The 12,103-nt window shown below is 37.8% G+C and overlaps 2 protein-coding genes and 2 long non-coding RNA genes across 4 annotated transcripts; 3 read left to right on the plus strand and 1 right to left on the minus strand.

The window, feature by feature from the left end:
• Positions 1 to 252: 252 nt before the first annotated feature.
• On the plus strand, positions 253 to 1,785 carry LOC145218377 (uncharacterized). Its single transcript, XR_013857580.1, has 5 exons — positions 253 to 443; positions 512 to 661; positions 804 to 949; positions 1,017 to 1,062; positions 1,136 to 1,785. It is a non-coding gene; the product is annotated as an uncharacterized LOC145218377 (long non-coding RNA).
• Positions 1,779 to 5,823, plus strand: LOC145218364 (uncharacterized). Its single transcript, XM_080085772.1, has 11 exons — positions 1,779 to 3,226; positions 3,393 to 3,479; positions 4,172 to 4,314; positions 4,392 to 4,416; positions 4,482 to 4,654; positions 4,717 to 4,849; positions 4,907 to 4,998; positions 5,056 to 5,218; positions 5,364 to 5,515; positions 5,575 to 5,680; positions 5,738 to 5,823. The coding sequence occupies exons 1-11, from the start codon at positions 3,136 to 3,138 to the stop codon at positions 5,755 to 5,757; spliced, it is 1,185 nt and encodes a 394-aa protein (XP_079941898.1). The 5' UTR covers positions 1,779 to 3,135; the 3' UTR covers positions 5,758 to 5,823.
• A 26-nt stretch (positions 5,824 to 5,849) lies between these two features.
• Positions 5,850 to 7,930, plus strand: LOC145218370 (uncharacterized). The gene is made up of 5 exons (XM_080085779.1): positions 5,850 to 6,053; positions 6,202 to 6,329; positions 6,389 to 6,474; positions 6,537 to 6,714; positions 7,420 to 7,930. Exons 1-5 carry the CDS (start codon positions 5,895 to 5,897, stop codon positions 7,616 to 7,618), a joined length of 750 nt encoding a protein of 249 aa, XP_079941905.1. The 5' UTR covers positions 5,850 to 5,894; the 3' UTR covers positions 7,619 to 7,930.
• A 522-nt stretch (positions 7,931 to 8,452) lies between these two features.
• Positions 8,453 to 11,334, minus strand: LOC145218380 (uncharacterized). Its single transcript, XR_013857582.1, has 2 exons — positions 10,122 to 11,334; positions 8,453 to 9,491 (listed from the first exon to the last, which is right to left on the minus strand). It is a non-coding gene; the product is annotated as an uncharacterized LOC145218380 (long non-coding RNA).
• Between the last annotated feature and the right edge of the window lie 769 nt (positions 11,335 to 12,103).

The raw sequence follows: 12,103 nt of genomic DNA on the forward strand, positions 1-12,103 counted from the left end.
AAGCAGACGCTTATTTCAGCAGACAGGTTTCATTTATGTGCCAAACAGGGACATAAACTAAACCTGTGTACTAGACTACCGGTTAGCTGAAAGTTTGTTATAAATTCAGTTTGTACTAACTGCATCTGACAGAAAAGCTATGATTTGCCTGAAATTATTTCATATTATTTGATAAGCATGTTTAGAGTAGACATGAAGAAAATTAGTTTCCAAAATACGTTACTATTTAGCAATGGTTTTTGTTTTAGATTATATTACAACATTAGTATTCTTAAGATGGAGGATTTTAGAGTAAAACGGACAGAAAAAGCGACAAAAGACCTAATTTGTTGCATTGAAGAAAAAAAATTGGTGCAGCGAATGGATTCCTAGAATGTCAGAAAAAATGGTTTGTGTGATGGAATAGTCAATGAAATGACATCAAAAGGCTACAACTTTTCAAAGTAAGCATACTAATTCTGTGGGACAACCTAAATTTTTATCGTGATATTTCCTCTGTACTGCTGTTTAGAACCCAGATAAAAAACAAATGGAAGAAAATGAAAGAAACATATCATGTCTTAAGTGGTGGTCTTAGCAAATCAGGTGCTGCATCCAGTAAGGCATTATCATGTACTTTGATATCATGAACAGAATTTTAGCATCAAGACCAAGAAGTGTGGTAAGTTGTGTGGATTTCAAAAATGAAGATAATACCCGTTTCAGCATTTTGTTTAACACAATTGACCTAATGTATCGAAACATTTGTTAACATTTAAGAAAGGCTTGGGGCGGGTATAAAATAATTATATTGTTTATGTTAGGCATGTGGATCTGGGGGAATAGAGTCCATTCCAATTTCCCAAGGTGCCGAGGTGACACCAGCACAATCTCTACACCAACCTGAGTTGACTGGAGAAAACATAAACATTGCTGAACCACCAGAGGAAGAGGAAGCAGGGAATATCAGGTATATATTTGTCAGAAAAAAATGTTTGCAAATGGCGACAGTTTTATAATAATGTGTTAATATGTAGGTCAGTCAGGTCGAACCAAATAGAGACAACAGACATAAACAAAAAGGTACTGCAGTATTTTCGTATTTACTCATTTGAATGAATTTTCAATATTTCATTAATTATTTTCTCATTTGCAGCTAAAGGAGAGAATTGGGAAAAATTTGCAAGATATTAATTGAAGAAGGAGAAACGGACAGAGCTCTGATAAAAGAAGAAAACGAAAAACTAAATGAAACTATTGTGAGGAAAAATGAAAAATTTATTAATGCTCTCAAGAAAAAATAAGTACTGACAGTGCCTTGTTATATTTTACATTCCACTTTCCATTCAACCTTTTCTTATTTTCAACATGTCTTGTTCACGTAGAGATAGTTATTATTGCCAAAAACAAAAAAATGTGAGCTTTGAAACGTTGTCATCCACAACAGTATTTCGTATTAAGTCCTAAAACACCAAATGTTTTCACTTTGACATAGCACATATGTCGCCGCACATGCAAATCTCTCCGTGGCATACAGTTTAAGAATCACTGGTGTCAAATGTCAAACACCTTTGAGCGCAATAAATACCTTCTGCTAAGGCGCAACAGAAAGTAATTTGGGACAGACGCTCGTTCGTTTGTCGAATTTATGGCCGGAATCTCGTTAAGAAGGCAGTAAGAGCGCGTACTTGTTATTTTTATGTTTTACAAACAATGCTTGATTATCACATTTTGAATTATTAAACTATGCTAGAAATAGGTGCGGAGAGTTAATATGTGTTAACCGAATAGGATTCTACATTATCAATGGACAATTTAGGTTTTAATATGAAATGATAAAAAGTCTCACTCTTTATTTTGTAAACAAAGTGTGTTATACCTCAAAAGTGTGGATAAGTAAAGGTATGTTACACCCAACACATATGGCGCATGCCTAATGGCACTTAGAAAGCCGTGCATTAGATAAAAGTTACATGTTGCACTACAAATGATACTCGCTGAAGAAAAACGCATTTGTTATTTTAATACTTCTGTGTTTTATATTGCATTTTATTGATTGCACGTAGACTGTTGCAAATCACAGGTTTAATACTCAGCATTCGCGCACACCTTACTTTACGAGGATCGTTGTTAATCTTGGGTAAATTTTTCAATGATGGTTTGTTTGTCGTCAGCAAGCAAATCATGAACAAGGGTGTTTGTTTCACATTACTTGCTGTTCTTTCTCAGGCTTCGTCAAGAGGGAGACTAGGACTAGGCAAACTATGTTCGAGTATACAAAGATTGCCGGCTTTTAAGCGAACTAAGCTCGACTTATTGTAATGTAGCACAATGTCGTTAAGCTGTTTTAGGCCAAAAAACACAGAGGTATTGTATACACCAGTGGTTCTCAAACTGTGCGTCGCGACGCCCTGGTGCGTCGTTTCAATTTTCCAAGGGCGTCGCAGAATATTTCCGTTTCGTGGCTGAACTCAGTTTATCTCATAAAAATGAGGTTTCAGTGCGGTTGACGTATATCTACGTCCATACTTTTTGCGTAGAGTGCGGATTGACGTAAATTTACCTTTTTGATCAAAAACGCGGTTGTCCGTTAATGTACGTCGAGACCAAACAGTACAAGCAGCAAGTGCGTGATAGGCGCGTGTCTGGGGCGACGCTTGGCGGGCATTAAACTTGATTAAGTGAATGGAGTCTTGTTTCGTAACAATGTAACAAAGGCGACTTTTCTAGCAAAGGCTTGAGGTAGTTATAACGTATAATTGTTAGCTAAAGTTTTAAGTGATTATTGTGCATGAGTTGCAGCAGTAAATTTTTGTGCATCAGTTTATATTGTGCGTAAGTTGAAACATTACTTTCATTGTAATTCGTTATTGATGCTGTTGAGACCTTGCAACAGACAAGACAATGCAATTGTGCGCAATAATTGAAACAATTAACAAAAGCCCGCACGTGATTGCCGGGTGCACTAAAAGTGTTGAGTGCAGTTTTACAAATTTGTTGAAAAACAGTTAGGTTAAAATTGTTCTCTAAGTGCTGTTTAATAGATTTAAATTAACTGTTTATTGATAAGTTTCCTCATTACCTTTTATTTGCTGGTGCGTCGCAAGTCCAGAAAACTTTTCCAGAGGCGTCGCAACAAAAAAAATATAATTCATTATGGCACATGTTTATGTAAACAATGATGCTGGCGCTTATGAAATGGTTGGTATTAAAGAAGGTCAACAAGCAACTACTAAAACAAAACCAGGTAAGACTATCACCATAATATTTGTTTTGTGATAGGTAATTAAGAAAGAATAATGGCGCAGGTTTATGGATCTGTTGGTACCATTTGCTTGCCAATTCGTCTCTAAAAGGGCTATTCTGCTGGTTTTCAAACAACCTACATTTTGTACTTATGTTGGTTTATTTAGAAATGGACAAACAGAAGTCTTTTTCAAACCTTTATGTGGGATCCTCGACAAGCGTTTATGAAACACCTGCAGTACGACATTCTACAGGTAAAGATATTGTTAAGTTCCTGCTGTATCTCATCATAATGTATCTATTCCATCCTAACCAACAAAAATGTTAGACAATACTTGTTTACACTTTCTGTTTAACGCCTTAAATGGTTTCTCATCTTTGTACATTGAGCAAGAGTGAAACATATTCGCTCACTTTTGACATTTCGCCCAACAGATTTATTGGATGTGCGCTCAAATAACGTACACGTAAAAAAATCTTACCAAACTAAGAAACGGAAGTCTCCCAGCAAATGTTTTAATGGAAGCATGACCCTGCATGTGGTACATGTAAGCTTTGTTTTTAATGTAAGTTCCCACAAGTTATGTTAAGCAAAAACGGGATAAACGCGTTTTAACGTTTTTGAATAAATAAATCGAATAGTTAATTGACGCATAAAACAACAAATATCGGGTGTTTAAAAATTGCGGTCTCGCCATTGTAACCAGATGTAAGTGCACTGACTCGTAAAAGCAACTATAGTCAACGCACATTTCAGTCTGAAACCAGTCGGCTATTTCATTAACAGTAGACGAGTCTCGAAGGTAGATCAATTACCCAAATCAATGTTGCTGTACAACCTATCCCAAAAAACAAACTTACTGAAACACATTAGTTTTGGTCATTTTATTTATGGATAAGGATTCTGTCATTTTCAAATCCGATTCAGTTTCTTGAACATCAACAGGTTCCACGACAAAGTCCTCTAAAGATAAATTTTCACCGACAAGAAAAAACATGTACATCACTGCCATTATACTAGCGTGCTCAGTTGTAATTTTGGCCGCGTTGGGACTTGTGTTCGGGATTCTAAACTTCACTGACAACAAGGTATTGATTTGTGGTACAAAAATAAAACAATCAAAATCTTTGTTGGTCCAACAAAATAACAAGCTTGTTTTGTTTAGATTGTCGACAAAAATGTTGCAGAAAGTAAGTTTAAGTTCCTTATCGGAAAAAAATCGTCTCGGTTAAACTGACCAACGTTTTTTTTTTAGCGACCATAACATCAATTTCCACGGCTGCAAGCACTGCAGCTACAACTAAAAGTGTAATAACAACACCACCACTGGGTATTTTTCTAAATCCGGCACATTCTTGTATTGAACTGAGAGATGCAGGATATCCGGATGGAACATACGTCATACAACCTTTACAAAAACCGATTGAGGTACAAAACAATTTAAATAAACTATGGATTAGAGAAAGTTATATTCCTTTACTGCCCTCAAGGTTTACTGTGACATGAATGTGGCTGGTGGTGGATGGGTTCTGGCAGCCACTGTCAATGAAAATAGTTTTAACCCGAAAAGTGATGGCGATAACTGGTTTGTTACAACTTCAAGCAATGACAAGGATGTTCTTGGTACAACCAAACAACTAGCTAAATATATTGCCATTTATTAGTTATTTTTATGGCCAGATTACCATAATTGGATGAACACGAACACATTTGGAACAGTGGACACTTGTACGCGTTCAGACTACAAAAGTGAAGCCTATTTTTACTATGAAGTAAGTGTTTTAAACGCTGATTAATTTCTGCCAGTACCCATGAACAATCTATAATAGGGAAAAGACGTGATGCTCCGTCACGTACCAAACCATACACCTATCGAGGTCAGTAGAGAACAGAGTTTCCTACAATATCAAACAGAAAACGGGTTCATGGAAAACCATGGAGGAAATATGCATCAAATTTTTAATCTTCATTATCCACTCAAGCCATCAGACAGTGAGAAAAAATATGCACAAAGAAATAATTTTACGTAAACGTATTTAAATATCTACTGAAATATTTTCGTTGTTAGTTTGTTTTTATCGCTGTTTTGGCGGTTTACATTAGTTCGACTCATAACCACTTGTTTTACGCTATTTAGCTTTTTTCCCTGATGTTACTTCTATTTTGGATCGACTTGCTGCAAGATCCACAGAGATTACAAGTTTGATTCCTGATTTATATTTTTATGATTACGGATCAAACAGCTACTATCTCACGGACAGCAACTTGTTTGACAGTAATGGAATGCAGGTTTGTTTGTTTTCCCATTACTTCTTCGATTTAAGGTTTTACTGGTTCGTCGTGTTTAGTTTGACCTGAGATGGAACCAGTATTGCTATTTGTATGGCTATTCCTATTACTATCTTACGAAACTGATTGCTACTACTTGGATCCGCATTACGGAACGAAATATACGTAAATAATGTCATATAAAGATGACTGCGTGATAAAACCGATATTTTTAATATTAAGGTGCAGATTTGGGAATCTGATTTGGTCGAGTCGTAAGAGTCACCCGTTCTTTGCACTGTTTGGTGTTGGAAATTATGATCAATGCTTTGAATATTTTGAACTTAAGGTATACTGACTGACAAATGTTTCCTAACGTACAGACTATAATGAGCATACAATGCAGGTTTATGCTTCACGACCAGACAGTGATTTAAAAATACCCTATCAGGGAAATCATACAATCGGAGATTTTTTCCTGCATTACGAATCAAAATGTAGAGATGGAATGACAACAGCTAGCATTTGCGATGTCTGGTTTTATGTTGCAAATAGCAAGGTGGGATGTATTTATGTCAAAAAATATGTAATCTGGTTATTTGCATCAGTATAGTTATCAAGATTTGTACAATAAAGATTGGGATGGCGACAGGACTGTTTGTTTAATTGTCGTTGTCGTAACCTTAACCTAAATCATATGTTTGAAGCTTTGGAGGTCCACTCCGACACCAAAAACAAATCCCTATTACTCTGAATCAACAAATAGCTACTATTATGAGTGGTCAATTTACGAGGGAGTATCCAACATTATTTTCGGATACACATTGTTTTCTAGGTAAAACTTAAATTTACGCAAGTGGTAAGTGTTGCTGCAGTTTGTTAACTATATTACAGGGAAAAAGGCTACCGCGTATCTAAAGCTGACATGAACTTCGCAATGTACAAAATCTTGGAAATCATTTCCGAAACAAAACAACTTTGTGAGTAGTTGGTTGTTTTCCAAAAATGCTAGGTAGACACTGTATTTTAACAATATTGTTAGGTCCAGATTGTACTTATTCCGATGAGGTACTGTCAGTACCAGTCACGTTTTCTATTGGGAACAACACAATGGTTGACGCAATGTTGCCACCCAGTGTGAAACCCATACCCATTGGTTTTATACAGTTTCGTGCTTACGGAAGTTCTGGAAGTGTCTACGCAATGTGTCCGGCTGTAAGGTACTGTGCAAATATGAGAATGATGTGTGAAAATAAAATCATATTTTTTAAAACTCTTAAACCACAAGGTGGCAATGTTGATCTGCTCAGACATTTCCGTTGTTACACTAAACCAGGGGTCACGTGTGGCAGGAACTTGGTCGAATGGCTTGGCGCGCCTGACCCATACACAGACATAAAAAACGGATCGGTATTCGTCTCCGGGAGTGTCCTGGGTTTGAACCCCGTGAAAAAAATAAACCAGGGGTCACCAACCCTATGCCCGCTGGCCACTTTTTAGTTGCCCGTTGGACTAGTTCTAAAATAGCAAGATGGCTTTTGGGGTTTGCCACAAAATGCTACGCCTTTTATTGATTCTGTTGAAATGAACATTTTTATTGCGACAATCATGACAATTAGCGTTGATTAGTGAACGAGAAAAAAGTCCAATGACTACACGCGCTACAAATATTTGTAAACTTTTACAAAATATTAGCTTTTATTTACAAATACTTGTCAGTTTTGTGTATATGCTTTAATATTGTTAAAAAAACAGTTTATGTTATAAACTGGCAGCCCTCAAGCCATTTCGTGATCTTAGAGAAGCGCCCTCGGCATTAAAAACCTTGGTGACCTTTGCACTAAACACACCATCACCACGCACTTACACTGTTTTTAATTGAATGGTATTTACTAGTATGATTAGCAATTGAAACTGTTTAATAGTGTGGATGACTGGAGAAGTGAATACTTGTGCATTGGTGGTATGAACAACTTCAATCAGAAACAAATCGACGATTGTAACGATTTTACCAGTAATCATGTCTTAATTTGTTTGACAATTATTTTTAAACATACCAACACTTTGTTGAACAGATTGGAACGGACTTCCGCGAACAATAATAGAGGAAGTTACGCCTGTTGACTTTGCACATTCTGCGAGAGATTTGAACTCCACCATTATGATATTTTATCGTTAATTACTCTTGCAAAACATCTTTTCTTAAAAAAAAAACTTGATTTATCTCATCGCAAATGGCAAACCATTTTTACGTTTTACTGTTGTACAAAGATTTAATTGCAGTAGTGTGTACGTGTCTCGCTTACTGAGGTGAGTTTAATTGGAGTCACACCCCGAAACATGACATATGTGGTTTCTTATTAACCCGGGGGCATGTACTAAGCGCAACTATTATTCGTCGCCTTTGGTCGCATTAATAAACTTATGCTAGCTGTACATATTGTTGGTCATGTTTTTTCAGGTTTTACTGTTTAGTTGGATTGTCAGAATTGAAGGTAACGTTGCGTTTCTATACACGTTAAAATCAGGAATTAAACATTTTTCTGTGTATAGTTTGCAACTTTCTTATCAAAGTTAATTATGTTTTCTTGAATTTAGCATTGAAATGTATGTCCTGCTATGCTTCACATAGTTTTGAAGAATGCAACCTGACCGGCCGCATAAAAGAGTGCAAACCAAGTAACGTATTTTTGTGTTTTTTAACTTATTTCAAAATTATGTTTAGAATTGCTACAAATTGTCACATATAGGCCCAATAACGTGAAAAAAAAAACAATAGTAATTTGTTTAGGGTTGCGAAACTGTTATCAGGCGCATCAGCAAAGGTCGTCATCTAATTTTTAAACAATGCAAAGAGAAAAGTGCTTGTAAATCCAATCAGTTACAGGTAATGCCTAACCTCATTTTCACACATCCGAAGTCTTTTCTGCTATTGTTTACTGGCTAGAATTGCTAAGGTTTTGCAAAAAGTTGTTTCAAATTTATTCAAAAGTTCGTTCTCAATAAAAAACAGACTCGTTTTAGAACGTCAGGCTGTCTGGCAAATCAACACAATGCAACTTTGATCGAATAGTTCTTTCTTAACTTGTTGTTGTGACACCGACATGTGCAACATTGTCGCCCCTGCGTGTCATTCGTCTATTGCTCAACAATTGTCTGGTAAGATGTTTTTTTTATCGAAAAAAGTAACCAAAATGATTTTGTGCGATTAGTTATTAATACAGGTGGTAAACTTTGTCCAAAACCGTCGAAATTCCTGCCACATGGTAAAATAACTTGCATAGGTGATAGCAAGCCAGGTATGACGACTACTTCGTTTATCCCGCTGGGCATGAAATAAACGTTTGTAGAAATAATGGAACGTGGAAATATGACACACCATGTTCTAGAAGTAGGTGTTTTTCATAAATTATATAAGTTTGTTTTACGTACTCGTGTTTTTATAGGAACTTCACCATATTTCATTTATGATTTTATGTATCTAATTCATGTGAAGGCGCGGTTACTAGGTAACGGCAATTACATATATCAATCGTACAAAAGTAAATGACAGGGTCTAGTATAAGGACATGAGTTTCAAAAAGAAAATATAACAGAGATGGCAATAATGTAGTGAAAAATAATACAAATTTTGAGCGCAGGGTGTTGTGAATACAAGCAATCGTCGATTTTGCACCAAGACTCTGCAAAGCGAGTAAATGTGTTTTTATGTGTATTACTTCCAAAACAAACTACAGTTACCATTAATCTAAAAACTGTGGTTATTGTTCTTGCAAACCACTTTGGTGATTTTACGTTTTCAAAGGTACTCGTCTTATACATGGGAAAGGTTGGCACAAATCTTGATCAAAAACAGTTAAATGAAATCGCAGGAAATGAAAAATTGATTTTCTTATTTGACGAAGTTGCTGGAAACTTTGGAGCTAACAGTTGGCAATTTGTGACGGAAAACTTCTGTATGGAACCCTGTGATCACGTGTTACACCAACACGATGCCCTATAGATCAAAAGAAGATTGCAGTTAACAATATTTACCTGTTTTCCCGTCTAGTATACTCGCAAACACTTTTGCGAAAGAGTTGTTGATACCTTTTTTCTGGCATTTATTTTTGAGATAAGCAAGCGTATTTACATTGTGTTTTATTGTTCTGGATGCTATTTGGAAAAAGTCATGGAATTTTAATGAACCACGATCAACACGATTTTTAAGAAAGGCTGGAGACCCCGCACTCTTGTTTGACTAAACGAAAATAGAGGTTAAAGTTGCGGCAGTATCTGATGTGATAGCACCGTCTCCATATTTCTGGATAAAATGCGTAAACTCTGTGGAACGCACAAAAAATACAAAAACGGCATATCTTGAACAAACAGTATGTGTCTTGCTTGAGATGTGTATAACATCGTAACACTTTCGAAGAATCAAGTTGCACAGCACAAACAACAATATCTGCAAAGTTTTACGTTAGTCCGCTACTCCTAATGGCATAGATGTATTTGTCCCGACATGGCGTTTACAACGAATAGATATTACAACATTCGAACTACTTACTCTTTTTATTTCGTTAAACCTGGAAAGGACGATAAAGCTTTTACAATAGCTGGTGTAATAAAAAAAATTCAAATATACCATTCTGATTTATACGTCGCAGTTGCATCGTCTTCATATTAGCCTTTAAATTACGTGAACGCTTCTACAAAAAAATGCCATGTAATTATTAGATTCTTTGTAGTTTACTTCGGTTCTTTCTGCTGGCTGGTATAAAGCCAAACGAACAATACCTATAGTGGTGCAGAACATTATGACCCAAATTGCTTATTACAAATGTAAGAATAAACGCGTTCTGTGGTACGTACGGAACAATGCGAGGCAAATGTGTTACAACAAGCCAGCTTCCTCTTCATCGTACCGAAGGAAAAAATGATTCCACGGTGTAAAGGCGCCGAATCACTAGCGTATTTAAGGGGGGTTTTAGTATTGAATCTTGCAATTTCAGACAAAACTGTAAGTAGCATTGTGCGCTCTTTAGTTTAATGTGCGTAACGCATTGATGCTCATCAACAAAATTTTCAGCTCTTCCGGCAGTTTTTTTATTCTACTGTGCCAACGTTTCGATGTCCCATACGAAACACCGTCATCAGGGTAATGACATACATTGCAAACACAAGTTATTATAAAGCGAAAAGGGCGGCGAAACACACACAAAAAAGGCGGTAGAAAAAACGCAATGCGCACCAATGGTCGTGTGATAACACCTGGCTCAATGGTGCAAAAGCGACCGATAAGTTATCGGCATTAGAACGTCCGTTTTAACGTTCATCGTGTTGGTGTGAGAATGTATGTTCCACGACTCCAGGAAACCTCGCTTGTGAAAATCGGTTTCTCTCGCTAACACCTGGGCAGCAGAGAAGTTTATGGTGTGACCGAGGACAGTAGCATGTTGCGCTAATGCCGATTTTTTAGCATCTTTCTTGGCTACATCCCTTTCATGTTCTTTACGGCGCGTATTCAGAGATCTTCCCGTTTCGCCAATGTAAATCTCCTTGCACTGTTGACATGGGATCGCGTACACCACACCCCATGCCGCGTTTGTATCAATGGGGTCTTTGGGGTGCGACAGCATCTGACGTAGGGCGTTGACTGGTTTAATCCCTACCGAGATCCCAAAGTCGATTAACATGCGACGTATTATGTCTGTTAACCTAGGAATGTATGGCAAGGTAACAAAAGCACGCTCTTTGGACTGAATCTTTTTCCGAGCACCCGTGGTTTTTTCGGTCACGGAGGATCCAGTTCGGGTAGCCATTTAACCGCAGGGCCTGGTGTACCCTTCGTAATTCGGTTTGGATCACTCCGGGTTCTGTGGTCAACCTTCGGGCCTGACCTGTTAGCGCTTTCACCACAGCTCTCTTGTGGTGCAGAGGATGGTGGGACGTGAAATGCAAGTAGCGCCTGGTGCTCGTTGGTTTGTGGTACACTTGCGTGGAAAGTCTCCCGTCTGTTGCCAGTAATACCTCCACATCCAGAAAAGGAAGCCGGTTGTTACGTTGCAATTCCATGGTGAATGCGATCCCTTGTTGCACGTTGTTTAAGTGATCTAGAAACGCTGTAACCTGGCTAATATTGATGATGCAGAACGTGTCATCCACATATCTTTGCCAGAATCGTGGTGGTGTGGTAAACGTTTGGAGAGCGCGTTCTTCCACCGACTCCATAACCATATTGGCAACCACCACCGACACTGGAGAGCCCATGGCCGTGCCATACACTAAACCAACGAGCACCAGGCGCTACTTGCATTTCACGTCCCACCATCCTCTGCACCACAAGAGAGCTGTGGTGAAAGCGCTAACAGATTAGGCCCGAAGGTTGACCACAGAACCCGGAGTGATCCAAACCGAATTACGAAGGGTACACCAGGCCCTGCGGTTAAATGGCTACCCGAACTGGATCCTCCGTGACCGAAAAACCACGGGTGCTCGGAAAAAGATTCAGTCCAAAGAGCGTGCTTTTGTTACCTTGCCATACATTCCTAGGTTAACAGACATAATACGTCGCATGTTAATCGACTTTGGGATCTCGGTAGGGATTAAACCAGTCAACACCCTACG

This window comes from Phallusia mammillata, chromosome 3 (genome assembly GCF_965637545.1).
Source record: "Phallusia mammillata chromosome 3, kaPhaMamm4.hap1.1, whole genome shotgun sequence".
NCBI lineage: Eukaryota > Metazoa > Chordata > Ascidiacea > Phlebobranchia > Ascidiidae > Phallusia > Phallusia mammillata.

What these genes read in the sequence shown, in the direction of transcription:
- LOC145218370 (XM_080085779.1), top strand. Translation starts at nt 5,895, where the DNA reads ATGCAGGTTTATGCTTCACGACCAGACAGTGATTTAAAAATACCCTAT. An exon ending in GGATACACATTGTTTTCTAG is followed by an intron (nt 6,330 to 6,388) that starts GTAAAACTTAAA and finishes ACTATATTACAG; the next exon opens with GGAAAAAGGCTACCGCGTAT. An exon ending in TTCCGAAACAAAACAACTTT is followed by an intron (nt 6,475 to 6,536) that starts GTGAGTAGTTGG and finishes CAATATTGTTAG; the next exon opens with GTCCAGATTGTACTTATTCC.
- LOC145218364 (XM_080085772.1), top strand. Translation starts at nt 3,136, where the DNA reads ATGGCACATGTTTATGTAAACAATGATGCTGGCGCTTATGAAATGGTT. An exon ending in TAAACTTCACTGACAACAAG is followed by an intron (nt 4,315 to 4,391) that starts GTATTGATTTGT and finishes TGTTTTGTTTAG; the next exon opens with ATTGTCGACAAAAATGTTGC. An exon ending in TTGACAGTAATGGAATGCAG is followed by an intron (nt 5,516 to 5,574) that starts GTTTGTTTGTTT and finishes CGTCGTGTTTAG; the next exon opens with TTTGACCTGAGATGGAACCA.